Consider the following 18,280-nt stretch of genomic DNA (forward strand, 5'->3'; position numbering starts at 1 on the left):
GAGGTGATCAGGCTGGTTACGGGGGTACACGAGATACACAGGATTCGTTTTTCTTTCTCCTCTCCCTGCCTGCACATGGCAGGGTGACCTAAAGTACCTACTGTGACATCACAGAAGTGTATGGGGACAGAGCCCAAAACCTGTATGTGTTCGTTTCTGATTGGCACAGCAACGTTTACACCAAGTAGGGGAGCAGGTGCCTAAAGTCTGGCTTTGCCCCAAAGGTGAGGTAATGCATGCCCTGGCCTAAATAGTTTGGCCGAAAACCTAAACTTCCGAGTCGACCTCATTCCCACCTACGAGGGATGCGCTTTTGGGGTGGAAGCGATGTAGGCCGAGGCAACAAACTTGTGAATGCAGGCTTGTATGAAGGCACATACGAGACAGAGAGAGCAGCCCAGCCAGAAGACACAAACAGGGATTGGAAATAGGATTGTAGGGCGCAAGGCCAAGCCATCGAGCCATGACCAAAACTGGAAGGACTCTCGTGACTCTCTGACAGTAGAGCTCAACGTTTGCAGGTCTTTAACAATTGAGGACAAATTAGGAGAAATAGATGGCAAAGAAACGCAACATTATCAGCAAAGTCGGGATATACTTCAGCAAATTTAGACAAAATGAGGAGATGTAACAAATATTGAATCATTAATCTATTTTGAATACTATACTGAGCAAGGAATTTAACTGCTGATTAACTAAGGAGAGGCCTTGCCCGTAGTATTAGCAAGCATTTCCAATAGCAAGGGATTGAACCAGCACTTGGTCACGTAACATCATATAACTAACAGGGTTAAAAACTAACAATAGAGGAGGCGAGGAGGAAGCTGCTGTTTGCAAAACGAGTCCAAAAGGAGTGGTACTATGATGGTGCTGGCTGGCTAGATGCAAGGTGTAAATACCTCCGCCTGTAGATACAGGTGGCAATGGTGTATATACCCGGATGGGAGGCACAGCAAATGCAACATTACCGGCAAATCCAAAAATGGCGGGTCTTAAGGATGAAACTGTGGTATGGCTCACCATTATTGGTTACAGAATAAAAGGTGCTGCGCGGTTGATACATGCAGCCTCAGCATGATGCAGATGCAGGGCATGAAATAGAAACGTATGTGTTAGGGAGGTATAGTAAGTTTCAAAAAAATATTATGTCAAGACGATAAACAATTAATGGGAGGGGGGTAGGTAAATTAAGAGTGGGTTTAGTTAAGGAGGATAGCATAAGAGAAACTCCACATAGAAATTAGAATATGTACCAACCCAAGTAGGGGCTGGGTTAAACTATTACAACAAAAACCCAACAATGAGATGCTGGAACTGTAATACTTTTAATTAAGGAAGCTTATGATTCTTCGACTTGAAGCGTTAAGGACTGGAAACACATAAGAATTAAATTGTGAAGAACAATTATTTCAAAACTAGAAGCAGCCCACTGCACATAGGGGGAAGAACAATTTACACTAGATATATTAAATGAAGAAAAATTATAAACTATTGGATAAATTGAGAAGGGTAATGGATATTTAGGTGGAACTGAGTGGAGCACACAAGGCAATCTTCTGGACTTAGCGCTGACAGGGACTGGTTACAGGGACTGGTTTCCGCTGACCTCCTGCACCCAGTAGGGTGGCGAATCAAGTTGTAGTCCACCTTCTCCTAAGGGCTCCATGGGCAAAGATGTTGTGAGGGAGAGCAGCATAACCTGTAAAACGAATAATATGAGCCCTGCTCAGGGGCATAGTTTGTTTATTAAGAACTATGTTTGCTGAGCCAGTTATGATGAACTAGCTTGTCACTGGGGGCTCTTGTAGCCACTAGTAGGTGTTAGGTACTTTGCCGGCCCGTAGGTTCTCGATGGCCAGAGCTTGGGTTAGAAGCCATATCAGTGTATAACAGAAATGGTTTATCAAGTCGTGTTCAATAAACATGATTGAATCTCTTTACAAACTGTCAAAGTTAGGACTCAGGACTCACAGTTTGTCAGACCACTCTGTTTTATTAGCACAGCCGCTCGGCTAATACACCCAGATAATGTGAGCCCCATACAGACACAAACTATCTTATTGTATACAGATAAAAGGGCAGGAGATTAGACAAAGGGACAAAGAAAGCAACAGACAGGAAAAACCACCTGTGACACAGCATGCATATTCCACGTCCTTACTGATTGTATCCATCTAAGGCTAATACTTTTCCAATTGCCCTTAAACGGTGCAATTGTTCTATGCTAATGTCTGTGTTCCTGACCCTGGATTGCAACATTCCAACAATTTGGCTTAAAAGTGCGAGACAACATTTCTTTAATCCATTCTTATTTTTACATATAATTAATTCTACTTTCACAATCCTCCTTTTGGTCAAGCTTATGCCATGACCAAAATACTGGGTTCCACAAATCAATTGTTCTTTATTTCTTTATCGGTGATATTTAAAATCATTATATTAGCACTCTGGTTTGGGGCAGCTATCTGTGTGACATGTCTTACACCATTTTGGATGCAACAGGAGATTAACATACAAATTATTAGGATTTCAAACAGCATAGTCAGGGCTCCCTGAAACAACATTTTCTATGCCAGAGAATGGAACAGGTTACTTAGCCACTTCCATAAAGAACTTGGCTCTACTTGGGGAAATATGCGATTTGTTCTAAGTGGCTAGTGCGATTTATTATCTCATTGTTATCGCAGTATAAACGACAATATTAGTTTCCAATGAAAGCACAGGCCCCTCCTTTGGCCGTCAGCACTATGTCCAATGTCGTGACGGTTCTGGAGGCCACTGTCGGATCGCCCTGTTTCTTTGGCGGGCCTCAACCCCAAGTGGGATATATGACTACCTATAGCTTTCTCCAAGTCTGATTACTGTCCATATTGTGTTAAACAGACAAAGGTCCCCGGTGAGGTCTTGGGAATTGAGTGGGATAACCAGCACAGGAACACCAGTTTTGAGAGTGGGCTGGGATGTGCTGCAAGACCCAGCATTTAGAAATAATAAGGGTCTGAGCTATCCACACTATGCTGCTGGATAAAAGAATGTCATTTGTGGACTCCCCAACCTTAAGACACCAGCAGCCGAGAACAGGCACACCAGAGGTGCATGTTGGAGGCAGGGACCCTTCTGGTTCTGACAACTCAACTGAGGGAACTGCCAGTCACAGTTTATGTTCCACCAGGCCAGCAGGCGCTAGGCTCACCTACTGCTTCTTCTTGGCCTTGCATTTATGTACTCGTCTGCTTCTGGCAACCCTTACGAGAGCGTAGATTGTAAGGTATTGCAGGCTGTTTCTCTACGTCTTCTTCTGGAGTCAAAATTGACTCTGCTGGTCCTGAAGTTGATTGATGGTTCCACTGGGGGTGGTACATTCTTACACTGTGAAGCAATATCCACTCTGAGATGCCCAGAGCAGTTTTAACAGCCATCGGAGGAAGAACAGTGCCTTTTAAGTTTCTTTAAATTTGACTTCTGGCTATAACAAGGCCTTCCAACCTTATCTTTTCCCTGAGCATACATTCCTCATTCACACAATTAGGATTAAGAATATAAACAGTAGTATTTCATTGAACAAAAAAGCATTAATGCAAATTAAACTTGCTAAGTTTACAAATAAATAACTAAGAAAATTACATAGAACCCAGCCTTCAATGTTTCTCTAATTTACTTAACAGACACAATAGAGAATCCTGTCTCTTACTAACTAAATCTAAAACAAAGAGTTAAGAGGCCCAATTTGTAATGCATAATGGGAAAACAGGAATTTATAGTCCAGAGGGTCTTTTCTTTCTGCTATTCAAAAGGGTGGTTAGCAGGATGAAATCAAATCATACATTGATCTTATGGGACATTATAAAATCCTGCTCCTACATAAAAATCCTGCCCTACATATCCCCTTTTGACACTAAGTATATTAATCGCCAGTGTCACTTCTTATTTACCCACGTCAATAGAAATACTGGGAGGTGATTTGGGCTTGTGGCTTTAGCTTTGCACACATTTGTTTTATCAACCAGCACATTTTAAACATTTTAATAACAATACAATTTATAACCAACAAAACAATTAGAGTAGAGTAACATATAACTTTGGTACGTTTGCCATTCATTGCAAGCTGATTGAGAACACTCAGCTAAATCAGTGCTACAGTAAGCTGAGACTGGGTTGTTTGTTGTGGGCAAATAGTTAAATGTGATTATGGTAAACCACAGTACTTACATATACATTTACAATTGTCTTCTGGTGGTTGCTAACACTTTTTAAACACTTTTCCAACCTCGGAAGCCTCTCTCTCAGCTCACGTGTTTCAAACAGAGTTTCTACGTTTGCCGGTCGTTTATGCGTTGGTTTGTGTTTGATAAGTATCAGTTATTACTAAATGCTGCATCTTTGTTTATATATATTGTTAGTAGATATTTTAGTCATTGTGTGTTTTAAGTTTTATTAACCTTATTAGCTAATCGTACGCTGCTCCCTTACCCCTTGTAACTATCCCCAATAAAACTTTAAATTGATTAATTTTAGTTGTGTGTGTCTGCAGTTTGCATCGTGACCCATACTCTCCTTGCATCTCTTACCTATATAGTCTATTGCCATGTGCAGCCTGGTAAATAACAGGCCTGCGTTTCCTTTCGCCCCCTGTGAATACGTGGCAATCTACAAGGAGGTTGTGAAGACTAGGACTAGAACAAGGTTTAAAGGAAAACTAGATACATTCAAGGAGGTTAAGTCCATTAATGGCTACTAGCCAGGATAGGTAAGGAAGGGTGTCCCTAACCTCTGTTTGTCAGAGGGTGGAGATGGATGGCAGGAGAGAGATCACTTGATCATTACCTGTTAGGTTCACTCTCTCTAGGGCACCTGGCATTGTCCACTGTCAGTAGACAGGATACTGGGCTTGATGGACCTTTGGCCTGACCCAATACGGCCATTCTTACATTCTTAATATGCTAGCCAAACCTTCCAGGACTAAGACAATTACTGAATTTAGTTTAATCCCTTCGGGGTCCGGAGTATTGCAAATGAAATTTTGCATGTCTGCTGGTGGAATTGCATGTAACTCCTCCTGGTGACTGACTAGTGCAATCTGTGGATAGCAGTAGGAACTTGAAAGCGCTTCAGAGGACAATGAGTGCGAAGTGGATTTCCAAAAAAAGCACCTGCGAGAAGGAAATGCACATTCTCTGCAGCCTTTTGAAGCTATGTCCTGGAGAGAGAGACCCATTGTCTACTGACTACCTGCTCCTGGAAACTCCAGATCGAAGATTCCCAAACTGTACAAAGGACAGACTAGACTTTTCATGAGTGGGCTACTTCTGCGCTGAGGCTGCTCTGAACTTGTCAGCACAAAAGAGACCCCTTTGGGGCATTTGAAGGATTCAGTAGAGGAAAAGTTGGAGACACCTGGGGTGACGTCTGTGAGGTTATTAGCACGTCTTGGTTCTTCTGTTGTTTCTGATACGTTTTCTCTGGACTGCTTTTACCTCAGGGATGGAATAGGCTTGCCTGGGAAACGCTGAGTGGTAAGTCATAATTGTTGGCAAAGACTCTTTGTTAGTGTCAGAAGAGAAGGCTGGCAGGCCTGTTTAGGCAGGCTGTCTTCTGCTGAGAATAACGCAGTGAACTATTTAGCCTGCAAATACCTTGATCCGCCCAATGGCCTGGGTTCAGGTTTGGTTCCCAGAGACAGGAAAGCCCTGATCACGCAACCTCTGGTTAGAGCCAGATTCTCATTAAAAAGCTGATGGTGTTATTTGTCACTAAGGAATAGTCTCTACCTACTGCCAAGAGAGGGCTCAGAGAGAAGGCAACAGGGCTGCAGAGATGTCTGTAGGGATAGGATATTAAAAGCGGGACTGGAAAGCAAGACAATTGAAAGGGGATGTGACATGAATGACAGGAGATTGATTGGGACCTTCCATTTTTAACACAAGAACATCAAACCAGCGTGTCAAATCAGGCAGGATTTGAATCCATAACAGAGCTAGAAGCTGGGCCATCAACCAGAGAACAGTTCACCTCTGCAGCTGGTTGTGTGCTGCCACGTACCCTTCTTGGGAGGGATTTCACCAGTGCTTAATTTGTAATGAAAGAAGTGCAGGAGCTCAAACTATTTTTTTTTCTTTTATAACCTGATGTGCCAGGCCCGGAGGTGCCAGGATTGTGAACTGCCAGGCCCAGGGGTGCTGGGGCTCTGTACTGCCAGACCCAGAAGTGCTGGGGCTCTGAACTGCCAGGCTCAGCGGAGCTGGGCTCTCTCTAGATCTCTTTATCCCACCTTCACAATTGTGTTCACCCATCCTGTTTGCGCCTTGTTCCAGATCTAGCTACTGCCTAAAGGCAATTTGCCAAACTAGCACAGCTGGGCTCATCTGGGAGTGGACCCCATACCTCTCACACTCACTGTGAGACTCAGGCCACTAGCTCCCGACAGCAGGCATTGTGTTGTCTCTAAGCAGGGTTGTGTCACTCTGCACTCTGGCTCTTTTATAGCTTCCTCCACCCTGCAGGCTCTGCCTCTCATGGGGTTGCCATCAGCCCACGGAACTGCCTGCCAGTGGATGTTGCTCAGGCTGACAGCTCAGCCTCAATGTGTCAAATGCCTCTGTCCCATCTCTAGTTATCCACAGCATCCGGCTCGGCTCCATCAGGATGGCACCTGCACTGTACTAAGGCTGTGGAGAGTTTCCCTGCCTCCGTCCAGGGCTGGCTTCTTTTCAATCATTCTTCCAAGGGATTTTGTTTCATAAATGGCAAATTGAGCAACAATGTCCTGGTGTTGAGCCACCTGTGGCATTAGAATGACTTTGTATTCCTGCTTCTTTAGACATAGTTAATCGTTTTATTGTACATTCGCCTTTGATACTGGGCTGGACTCAATACTTGATGTTAGGACAGTTACTTCTGTGTAATCAGCAGATCATATAGCTCCTTTAGTTAATTTTTAGTCTGTCTAATCCAGTTCTTTGCTCCTTATCCTTTCTGTCATCCTACCAGTGCTCTGTGCTCAGATTTGTTTCTCAGAGACTCAGGAGATGAGAGAGCCCGAGCCCACCTCCCTCGGACTAGTGCAGATTTTTTATTAAAGACTTAATAGTATTATTTTTCATTCAGGAATAATCTGTAACTACCAGCAGAGAGGGCTCTGAGACAAGGCACAGGATGGGAGAGATGTGAATGAAGGGAGGTGGAAAAGGCTAGGATGTGAAAGGAGACAAATGAGAGAGGATGTGCTAGAACAGCAGGCCCCAAACTTTTGGGGGTTGTGCCTGCCATACCTTTGTCTGCAGCCCCCACTCTCCGATAGCTCAGGGGGCCGGGGCAGTGGTAAGGGGACCTAGGCTGGGACCGCAGCTAGGAGTGATTCTAGGGTGGGAAGTAGGGCTGCAGCCAAGGGCCAAGGCTGGGGGTGGTGGCAGGAGTGGAGCTGGGCTGATGCGGTGGATGGGCCAATGGTTGGGCTGGGAGCCAGGGACACAGCTAGGGGCAGGACTGGACCAGAGCTGGGGGTGGGAGGGCCCAGATGGCTGTGCCTTTAGAGGTGTGGGTTCAAATCCCACTGCTGCCAATTGCCTCCTATGCAAGGGGGTTTCACACACTTTGGTGTAAAGAGAAGGGGTGACTGATTTAGACAGAGTTGTTTTCAAACCAGCTGTAGAGCGTTAGGCGCTTAGTATCATCACCAATTAAAGCAGAACTTTCTAACCCACCCTCAGCCTCTCCAGGGCTCTTTATCCCATCTTAACGACTGTTGTGGCCCAAGCGAGTCTGCTCCTCTTCCCAAACGTAGCCTCTTTGCAAAACAGGCCTGAGCCAGGATTGGGACCCTGACTCTCTTAACACCCAAAGGCGGCATCATACCCCAGACCAACAAGCCCGCTGGCTAAGCCGCCTGCGCTAGGGGTACTCAACAGGCATGTGGCAGGCCAGATCCAGCCTGCCAGATGCTTTTGAACAGACCCCAAAATCTTTTTATGTATTTATTGTTATTATTGTTATTGTTTTATTATTTTTTCTAGAGTCTGGACCTTGACTAGACCTTGACCAAGCAAGCTGGACCTTGACAAAACATAACTGACTACCCCTGTAAATCTACACAGTCCCTGAGGCGTCACTCCACACTCATGTCTCTTTAACTCTGTTGTGACCACAGGGCATACAAAGCGTACTTCTGCTGGGAGCTCAAATGTAAAGAGTCTGGGAAAGTGCCTGAGACATTACAACCGCCATGAAAAACAGGCCAAGGTGTTAATGATGCTGGATGTTGTAACAAGTGCAAGAGACCCACGCGAAGAAGCTGGATTCATCCAAGCAAAAAGGCCCCACGGTTATAAATTGAGGATTGCTGAAATCATGCATGGTGGAACATAGAAGATGTGGAACTAGAAATGAATAGATCAAAATCGGTGTGACTAATTAGGGGACACAATAATGAGCAGGGTGAAGTACGCTGCCCACTTGTCTACTTTCTGGGTTTTTTAAAAAGTGGCTTTGACAAAACATATGATCAGTTCAGGCCTCGCCTCTTGTCCCCCGGCTCAGCTCGTCTCGCCTCATCTTCCCTACCCTGCCAGCAGTGAAGCTCTGCTGTTCTCCTGAGAGGGGAATGCCCAGGCGTGCTCTTGGCTAAGGAGCATTGTTTTTCCCCTGTGAAGGCTGAAAGTCGTCGCCTGGTCATGCCAGCTGATTTGTGTGTGGACAGAAAGGGGGCAGCATGACTCAAACCTGAATCAGCGCCTGGGATTAGTGTAGACCTGCCAAATGACTGTCAGCTGGCTGTGAAGCTCCACACCTGAGTCGTTAAGTGTTACCTGAGTTCCCCAAAAAAACAACCCAGGGTCACACGTGTATGAGTTTTATTACAATGCTGCTGTTGGTCAGATAGAAAAGAGATGGAGCTTATTCATACATGCACACGCATTCACTGCATACATACCCTCAGGCATCCACACACTTACACAGGCGGAGAGTTACTGGAGACAGCATGAAGGCCGAGAAGCCAAAGTGTGGTAGATCTAATGTGTCTGTCTGCGGTCACGAATCCAGGCTGCTGAGAGAGTCAAGAAGCAGGGGCTTGTGTGCATGCCTTCTTCCTCTTATTTTGGAACTGGGTGGCTCCTGTCACGTACACCGAGTTTCCTTTCTGTGTCCATCACCGAGAAGCATTCCCAGACCAGTTCATTTCAGTCATACCAGGTTCTTCTTTACTTTACAGCACTTCATGACTGCCTTCTCAGGGCAGATTATATCAGACACACCTGGCTCCTGGCTCCTGTGTCCGGGCTCCTCTCTCCTCGCAGTTCTTCTCCACCCAGTCCCACATACACTCCCTCGTTTACACTTGCTCTGAGGGATGGGATATTACAAAGTTTGGAAGTTCATACAAGTGGTAACTTGAAAAGGCCACAGAGCTTGCAAAGGTTACAAAACTTTAAAGGCTATGCTAACAATAACTGAATTTACAAAGTCTGCAGAAAGGTTGCAGAATTTGATACAAGTTACAGATCTTATAATCGCATTTGTGTGGAGGCTTTACATAACATTTCCTGCCCCTTGGTCACCCCAAAGGGGGACGGTGCGCTTCCACTCATCCATGCCAGTGCTTCAACTGCTGGAACAATTCCAGATTCTCATTACATGTAGCACGTCCACAGTAACAGAAATACATATCCAAATATTGACCGGAGGATGTAACAATGAACATCAAACAGTCCTTCTCATGTACAAAGTTTAGATGAAAATCACAACATTTGGTGGCAAGGTAAAAAATTGGTAAAGAGGGTAGTTATCCCAGGCTTTTGGACGGAGGTGGCCACCATGGGGATAGGTATGTGACTGAAAATTTGGCAGGAGACGGAGGGGTAAGGAGAGGGAGGGGTCTAGCTGGAGTTAAACAGGGCTGTGAGAATGGTATGTTGCTATTCCTTGCCTAATACGGTATCTTCCCTCTTCCCAGACACCACACACCATAATGCTAGCGATGAGACAAGCGCTACAAGACAAACATAAAACATGAAACACAAAACACAGAACATGAGACAACATAGAACATGCAACACAGAACACAGACTTTGTCACGACACTATAAGCATGGTATTTTTATAACTCTTCAGCTGGTACCAGTTCTCCTGATGTTCTGGTTCCGAGGCTGAAAGATAGAAGCTTTGAAACAAATTAGCACAGTGCTCCCACTGCGGCAGACCCTGCTTGTTTAAGTTGTCTGTGGTGTAACTATTTTCCCTCCAGGGTCCCATGGCCCATCAGAGAGGGTCAAGGAATCTAGGGTGCTAGTCATGGCCTGGTGGGCTAGCGTGGGGGAATTGTGAAATCCCTGGCTACGCGGGTAAAGGATTACTGTACTCCATCCACATGGAACGAGAATAGGTCCTGCAATCCTTCTTCAAGCGGGATAGCAGAGAAACAGTTAGACAAGTCCAGTACAGAAAATCTTTTAGCTTTGCAGCTGATTTGTGTGTGGATAGAAAGGGGCAGCATGACTCAAAGCTGAATCAGCGCCTGGGATTAGTAGGGCCGCCCAGAGGATTCAAGGAGCCTGGGGTCTTCGGTGGAGGGGGGCCTGGGGCGGAGCGGAAGAACGGAAGGACCCCACTCTAGGGGCCCCGAAAAACTCTCATGGGGGCCCCTGCAGGGCTCGGAGCCTGGGACAAATTGCCCCACTTGCCCCCCGCCCTGGGAGGCCCTGGGGATTAGTGTAGACATACCAAGGACTGTCAGCTGGCTGTGAAGCTCCACACCTGAGTTGTTAAGTACCTACTATGCTCTAGGCATGGCTGAAAGACACCTACTAGCAGCAATTAACCATAGTCTCCTGTCCACAAACTTTAGGTAAACTCTGTGCATTGAGTTTTCACCTCTTAGAATCAAGATTCAGCCCAAAGCAGTGTTTTCCCCAGGGACTGAAATACAACTGGGTGTTCAAATGTAGAGGGTGGGGATTGTAAAACAATTAAATTGGCAACACTGATGTAACTCGTTGACCATTGGGGAGGAGGGTGGGAGAGTTCAGGGGGTGTTCACCCACCCTCATGGCCACATCTCAGGGGGCCCTGAGTTACAACCACCATGGCAGAGCCCAAAGAGACAAGGCATCCTTGCAGATCAGGCACCAGTCGGGTTGATTTCTGTAATGAATAATGACTTTATTCAAGCAATGGCACTGTTTGACTACTGGAAATGGAGGTGGGGCCAAGAACTGGAACTAGGGAGACTGGGACAGAAAATTCAGGGCTGAAAGCCATTTCCTAAAGTTTCAGTTCTTGTGGGTTCGCTGGTATATTGGGACTCCTGGGTTCAAATCCTGGAGGAAGCCTGGTAAGAAATCTTCCTAAGCCTCATTTTCCAGAGCTGCTGGACTCCATACGTTCCTGTTGGGTCAGCAGAAGTTCTAGATGTTTGGTACTTCTGAACAACAGGTCATGTTCCTCAAGCCTGAGCATGGATGTGGCTGCTTGGCTGTCACTGAGAATTTTCCACGTCTAATTCTCATTCAGACCAGAGACTGGAAAGAGACAGCTCTTCTGGGAAGTTAATAGGAGCTGGGCATTCAGGTCCCATTTGGAAACCTGCACCCCTACCTGAGCCAGTGGTCTGGGCTAATGATAAAACCGAAGTCAAACCCCATAAAATTCCTTGGGCGTGGTTTATAATCCATATTGCAGTTGCAGTGTGCCTGGCACTGCAAAAACACAGAACAAAGCGACAGGCCTGTCCAGAGAGCTGGCACCTAAGGAAGGTTGGAGGTTGGATCTGAGAATTTGAGGGTTGATCTGAGGAGGGTTGGAGGTTGGATCTGAGGGGGATTTGGGGGTTGATCTGAGTAGGGTCAGAGGTTGGATCAAAGGATTGTTTGGGGGTTGATCTGAGGAGCTTCGGAGATTGGATTGAAGGAGGATTCGGGGGTTGATCTCAGGAGGGTCGGAGGTTGGCTCGAAGGAGCATTTGGGGATTGATCTAAAGAGGGTCGGAGGCTGGATCGAAGGAGGATTTGGGGTTGATCCTGGTAAGGTCTAGGTTTAGATGCAGGACCTGGCAGGAGCAAGAGGGATCATGGCTCATCCCCTTCCCCTGCCTGGCTTTCAACCTGTGTCTCAAAGTGGACTGGTTCCCCATCGATGCAGGCGATGACGATTCTGCTGGTGCTACTGGACCCACTGTAGTCACAGTCGGGGGGATCAGACCCTCCTTGGAGCTCACAGACAGTGAGGGGGAAGGGGTCTTCGCTGAGGCGCAGGTCTCCTCCAGCCGGCTCCCCGCTGTCCCTGCAGACGGGCTCGATTTGGTCGGCACTGCTGTGGATGAAGGTATTGAGGTGTTTGCACTTGTGGGTAGTGGCCATGTCCCGGCGCCGCATCAGGAGGTTGCAGTAGCGCCGGGTGTCTGGAGGGCTGGGGTCAGAGGCGTCCACATGCTGTCTCAGGAACTTCTCATAGCGTGACTCCCCTTGGGCCAGGGCCATACCAGTGACCAGCAGGACGAGGGGCAGCAGGAGTGCGGGGAAGACTCCCCTCAGGGCCATGGCCAAGTCTGTCACTGGATCAACCTGCAGTGGGGAGAGAAGGAAGAGATAGACAGATACAGTGTGGGGTGGGGATCTGCCTCCTCCATGGAACCTCCTGGGCACTGCCCAGATCCTGGCCGAGATCAGGGTCCCCGTTGTGCCAGGTGCTGCACAGACCCTGACTGAGATCAGGGCCCCCATTGTGCCAAATGCTGCCCAGAACCAGAGATCAGGGCTTCTGTTGTGGTGGGTGCTGCACAGACCCGGACTGAGACAAGGGCCCTGTTGTGCTGGGTGCTGCTGTGATGTTTCTTCAGGTGTTTGGAGCTGTAAGTCACCCCATCACCACCCTGCCTCAAAGCGAGAGATATTTGCAGCTGCTAAAATGAGTCTTCTCCCTGCCTCTCCCATCAGCCAGCTGGCCTGGCACACTCCTCTGGTCCTGGCACACCCTGGTCTTGCCTTGCAGGTAGCCCTTGGGGCTCTTCAGTTCCCCAGATCTTCAGAAGCGTCTTCCTGCAGCAGGCAGCCCAGACAGATCGAGAAATCACCCAGGCCAGCATCTCCAAAGAGCCAGAACATGGCCAGCCTGGCTCCTCTGCTGGTAAATCCACCCTCCCATCAATATCACAGCACTGAGGTGCATTTATAACCAACCAGGTTCCAGTCCTGACTAAAGAAAAGAGCTTTCTGTGCCACGAAGCAGAGAGACCAGAGGCTAAAATGGTCACAGAGAAAACACATGTACAACCTCCGTCCCCAGTGACTCAACAGCCCTCAGCCAGCCACAATCCACAACGAAGCTCCCTGTCTTACCTAATGCGACTTCTTGGTGTCCCTCTCCCACGTGGCTAGAGACCTGTTGTGCAAAGCTACAGAGAGACCCGGTGCTATGTCCCGACGTGGTGGCCAGAAAGGCGATCTCTCCCCTTCTCCTTATAGTCCAACTGACCTTAGATAGGCCAGGTAAAGGTCTCTGCCCCAATGACTGTTCTCCAATCAGCGGACACACTCCTGTCTCCCTCACCTGGCTCTCAGCTGGCTTTTCCTGTTGACTCAGATGCATGTAACTTCCTAAGTCTCTGGCCTTAGTCAGAGCGGTAAAGCCACATTCCTGTAATGAGGTCGAAATTGTAGATCAAGTTTATCCCCGAAACGCTGGTGAGGACTATCTGTGTGGCACACACCTTGTTATGCACCCTTTGTGCCTACGTCAAGCCATGGTGTTACTGAGCAGTGTGTCACCGGCTTTCCTTTGCTGCACCTTGCAGAGAAATACTGTGACAGTTAGGGGCAGGGAGATGAATTTGTAACAAAACCAGTTACATTTAGAACTAAAGAACAGAGCTTCAAGTGCGACAAAGCAAAGAGCATAGAGACAGAAAATGGTCACAGATCAAGCACAAGTATAACCTCACTTCCTAGTGACTCAACCTGCTTTCAGCCAGTGACAACCCGTGGTTAAGCACCTCAGTGTGACCCTGAGTCCCTGTGTTCACACCCTGCACTTATTGTAATAATCTCCATGCCAAGGATGCCATGTGAGGTAGCATTTAATGACAGCCTGATGGGTAATATGTATGTGGAGAATGTGCACGGAATGCATGGCCAGAGTTATGAACATGAGCTGAGGTTATGACTGCAATGTGTTTGCCAGGCGAGCCTGGGGGCAGGCTAAAGCAGGTTCACAAAGACAAAGCACAAGCCAATAACTCTGGTCAGGAGTAAGCAAACTTGATAGGCCCTCATCTGTCAAACAGCCTGTCTTTGCCAAGGAATGGGGGCTCTGTCCCCATGAGCCCCCATGTCTCCGTTCTCACAGTGGGAATGACCTTTACTAGGGGTAACCCTCCAGAAACTGCATTTCAGAGGGTGACTGGACTATTAAAGGGGGCAAAAACACCCCAGATGATCTCTCAGTCCCTTAAGCAGCCAAAGAGACCAGCTTTCTGGCTTTGAGAGTTGATCCTGACCTGAGAATCTGGTTCGCCAGGTTGCTGGGACCATGTGGGAAGGATTTTCCCTTCAGCCACGTCTAGCCTGTTAAGTTTTTGCTGCAGGGAAGTGTTTTATCTTCATTTCTCTTGTCTTTCCTGACTTTCATGCCCGATGCTCGAACTCACCTGAAAGCTCTGAGTCTGTAAAATAACTTACTTTATCTTTAATCTGAACCCATCCAGTGCTGTGTTTAATGTGAATCATATGATAACTCCAGTTCAGGAGCGCCGGCAGGTCCCGCCCCCGAAATACTGCTGACGACCATGTGGTTGCCGCCCCACAAATGTCAGCGTTCTAGGCGACTGCCTAGGTTGCCTAATGGGTTGTGCCGGCCCTGCTCCAGTTAAAAGAACAGACTTGGTCTGACCCTCCTGGGGAGTGGTGGGGAACGAATCTTCAATATCTGAGCTGCCCAGAAAAACGATGCAGAACACACATCTGGGGAAAATCGGGGCTGGGAAGAGTTAACCAACACTGAGGGGGACCAGCGGACAGCTGTGGCACTGAAGGTAGGCAGGCTCCTGAACCTGAAACTTTGGCTCAGGGCTGCTTAATGCATAGATGCGAAGAGGCTGCTCCCTGCGGGCATCCCAGGCAGAGGCAGGTAAAAGGGGACACGAGTCTTCAGCACTCTGGATTGCCCCTCCCCCGGCAGGTCACATTGACCCAAAGCTACTTTTCAGGATCACCCTCCCGCTTGGCAGGGGATCCACTGTATGGACAAAGCCAGCCCCTTGGAGTGATGGGTACAAAGGAGATGTCTCCCCTTCGCCTTATAGTCCAGTCGCTCTTAGACAGGCACCCCTAGGTAAAGGTCTCTGCCCGCTGACTCTTCTCCAATCAGTGGACACACTCCTGGCTCCCTCACCTGGCTCTCAGCTGGCTTTTTCTGTTGACTCAGACACATGTAACTCCCAAGTCTCTGGCCTCAGGCAGAGTGGTAAAGCCACATTCTTGTGTCAGGACGAACTCGTAGATCAAATCTGTCGCCGAAACACGTGTGAGGACCATCTGTGTGGCACAGACACATAAATCTGTGCACCATCCGTGCCTACGTCAGGCCATGGTGTTACTGAGCAGTGTGTCACTAGCTTTCCTTTATTATGCCTTGCAGAGAAATACCGTGACAGCGCCCTGTTAGGGGCAGGGAGTGTGTTGGGCCTCAGAGGAGTTACGGAACAGAGGGACTTCTGCCAGGTGGCATGTGGGGGTGCTAAAGGTCACAGCTGCACAGACCCTGACCAAGATCAGGGCTCGTTGTGCCAGGCACTGCACAGACCCTGACCGAGATTAGGGCCTCGTTGTGCCAGGCTGCGCTGCACAGACCCCAATCAAGATCAGGGCACCTGTTATGCCGGTTGCTGCCCAGACCCCGACCTGATCAGGGCCCCCATTGTGGTAGGTGATGACACCCAGCTCCAGGGGCCACACTTTTCCTCCTCTCTCCTGGATCGTGTCCGGGTTCGGGTCCTCGGCTCTTGCTGGGTTGGGCCTCCTATGGACCAGGTGGATCTCCTGGGCTATTGACCATTTGTATCAATGGACTGGAAAAAACAGATCGTTTGCAGCAAAGCCGGGGAATGGTAATTGATGAAGGGAGTGGGTGGTCACTGCTAGAGGATGATACGGATCTGTTGGTAAACTGGGCCTGAGCAAGCAGTGTGTGTTTGGATCTGGCTAAACGTAAAGTCAAGCAGCTTGGAACAAAGACCATCGGCATATCTCCATTACAAGGTTGTGGCTGCTTGGTACAGGAAACACCTCTGGCACCAGGAGAGGCCATGAGCAGCTTGAGACAGAACCATCTAGCCAAGCACAGGGAGCTCCCATGTCCTGAGTGATGAATGTTTACCATGTGTGGTCATGGGTTCAAATCCTAATTAGCTGTAAACTCTGATTGTTTAATCTCATGGGAGGAAATTAACCTGCACAGGGCCAGATTAACTATTCGTGGGCCTGGCACCAAACATATTGGTGGACCCCCCCAAAACCGGGCTGCAGCCCCTCCCCTCCCCGGAGTGCAGGGAGGCAGTTTCTGGGCACTGCCATTGGCCAGGGGCGCGGCAGCCAGCACTGACCAGACCCACTGTCACTGCCCCCCCTGCTCCCGGGCACCACAGACAACCATCCCCCACCCCAAAGTGCAGGGTCGAGACAGTGCCCAGGAGCCCCCGGGCATCACAGTCGCTGGGGGGCTGCCCCAGGAGAATGCGGGAGGCTTGCGGGGAGGGGGCACGCAGCGCGATGAGCACCGCGACCCCCCGGCCACTAGACCCTTCCCTGCTTTGGGGCTTCTTTTTGGTCCGCTCAGACAACTTCAGCAGCGGTGGCTGGTAGCTTGTCGCGGGGCATTCTGGGACTAGTAGTGCAGCTGGCAGCGCAGGTCCTAGGGCCCCTGTGGAACACAGCGGCATGTAAACTACAACTCCCAGCACACCCTGCAACAGGCAGCCCCTGCTGCACCTGCGCACTGCGCTCCGCTGGCTGCTGAGTTTTTCAGCTGGCGCTGGGAAGTTGGTGACTTTTCACGTTGCTGGGCTGTGGCCCGGGCTGGCTTTGTGGACCTGGTGCCCTGGCTCCACTGGAGCCAGTGTAAACGCGGTGCTGAACCCGCCTCCGACAGAGCCCAGCTGTGCCTGTGCTGCGCCGGGAGGGACCATCTGCCTGCCCAGCTGCCAGCCCCCCTAGGAGAGGAACGAGAGAGAGACCTCGTTTGGGGGGGACTTGGGAGCGGGCTGGCTGGCCTAGTGGTGACCTCCACCATTGTGGGTTAAAATCCTGCCAGGAGCCCCGTGCTTTGGGGGCCTGGGCTATGAATTCCTTGTCTCATCCGCCCCAAACCCATCTGGGGATTGACACATCTGGACTGGGAGGCTAGTGTGTGTGGGGAGCTGGCTGGTACAGGATCTTATTTTCAGAGCCCTCCGTCTGGAGCAGCCCCACCAGGCATGGCTGGGAGCCTCCCCAGAACCCCAGTGGGAAGGTGGAGTAGATGCAGGGGGTGGGGGAGGGGGTTTAAGGAAGACAACCAGGGGTGGCTCTAGGTATTTTGCAGCCCCAAGCACGGCAAGCAGGCAGGCTTCAGCGGCCCCGGTCCCACAGATTCGGTGGTCCACCCACGCGAGGTCCGCCGAAGCCGCGGGACTAGCGGACCCTCCGGAGGCAAGCCGCCAAAGGCAACCTGCCTGCCGCCCTTGCGGCGACCGGCAGAGCGCCCCCCGTGGCTTGCCGTCCCAGGCATGTGCTTGGCATGCTGGTGCTTAGAGCCACCCCTGAAGACAACACAATCCTGTAGCCCAGGGGTTCCTGCCCTGGGCTTGTGAAGTGGGGGGGTCCGGTGTTCACATCTTTCTTGGGCCGTTTGGCAGTTTGCCATGAATTTCCCAGCTTTGCCATCTCTCTCCCAGGGCTGATGGTATCTCCACATGCTGCAGCTCTGCCTGGGCCCCGGTGCTTTGGTTTGTCCCTGTGTAGTGGACATATTTTATATGAAACATCAAACCCAAGGGGATTTGCATCGTGTTGTGAGATTTTCACACCAGCTTTTCCCACGTGCTGTCTCCCACCTGGTGTCACATGGGAAAGGAAAATTGTTTGAAACCAGCACCCCCTGCACCTGGTGAAGAAAGGCCCCATGTTCCATTCCCCATCCCCTGAGCCAGCCAGTAGCTAACCTGGGGCTGGATGGCAGCTGGTGCTCCTTAGAGGAGCGCCATGTCCCATTGCCTGTCATGTTTGTCTGCTGCTACTGAAGCATTGGAAACAGGGAGTGCT

General features: G+C 49.3%; 1 protein-coding gene across 1 annotated transcript; it reads right to left on the reverse strand.

The window, feature by feature from the left end:
- Positions 1–12,055: 12,055 nt before the first annotated feature.
- On the reverse strand, positions 12,056–12,526 carry RNASE10 (ribonuclease A family member 10 (inactive)). Its single transcript, XM_032765711.1, has one exon. The coding sequence runs from the start codon at positions 12,524–12,526 to the stop codon at positions 12,056–12,058; it is 471 nt and encodes a 156-aa protein (XP_032621602.1).
- Positions 12,527–18,280: the final 5,754 nt, after the last annotated feature.

This window comes from Chelonoidis abingdonii, chromosome 14 (assembly GCF_003597395.2).
Source record: "Chelonoidis abingdonii isolate Lonesome George chromosome 14, CheloAbing_2.0, whole genome shotgun sequence".
NCBI classification, from domain to species: domain Eukaryota; kingdom Metazoa; phylum Chordata; order Testudines; family Testudinidae; genus Chelonoidis; species Chelonoidis abingdonii.